The 490-nt window shown below is 55.1% G+C and overlaps 1 protein-coding gene across 1 annotated transcript in view; it reads left to right on the top strand.

The window, feature by feature from the left end:
- KCNK15 (potassium channel, subfamily K, member 15) overlaps positions 1 to 490 on the top strand; it is an 11754-nt gene that overhangs the window by 5507 nt on the left and 5757 nt on the right. Inside the window, exon 2 of the mRNA XM_010841007.1 lies at positions 220 to 465. Coding sequence (XP_010839309.1) covers positions 220 to 465 — 246 coding nt within the window. The remainder of the gene's footprint in view (positions 1 to 219; positions 466 to 490) is intronic.

Raw genomic sequence — 490 nt, 5'->3', positions numbered from 1 at the left:
ACCTGCCTTGCAAGACAGGATGTTTTCCTTCTCACGCTTTTTTTTGTTTGTTTTGGCCGTGCCATTGGCCTGTAGGAATCTTAGTTCCCCGACCAGCGATCCAACCCGCGCCCCTGGCAGTGGAGGCGCGGAGTCTTAACCGCTGGGCCGCCAGAGAAGACCCTCACACTTTTCTTAAATTATCTTTTTGTTTGTTTTTCATACAACCCTCTATCCTAGGATATCCGCTCTATTTACACCAGGAATGTAATAGATCGTGTGTACCAGCAGGTGCTTGGTAAGTATTTGCTGGATGACCAACCGAACGAAGGAATGAATGACTTGCCCAAGGTCACAGGACGTGGAGGGCGGTGGAGACCGGACGCCTGCACAGCTGGACTTTGGGCGCTTCGGTCTCGCTGTCACGACCTGCAGACGCTACAGCCCCGGGGTGCCGCCGGGGAAACAAAGGCAGGGGAGGCGCAGGCAGGTGGCAGCTGCAGGAGCCCTC

Source organism: Bison bison, unplaced genomic scaffold (assembly GCF_000754665.1).
Source record: "Bison bison bison isolate TAMUID 2011002044 unplaced genomic scaffold, Bison_UMD1.0 scf7180017864154, whole genome shotgun sequence".
Taxonomy (NCBI): domain Eukaryota; kingdom Metazoa; phylum Chordata; class Mammalia; order Artiodactyla; family Bovidae; genus Bison; species Bison bison.
This window is presented reverse-complemented; position numbering and strand designations above follow the sequence as displayed.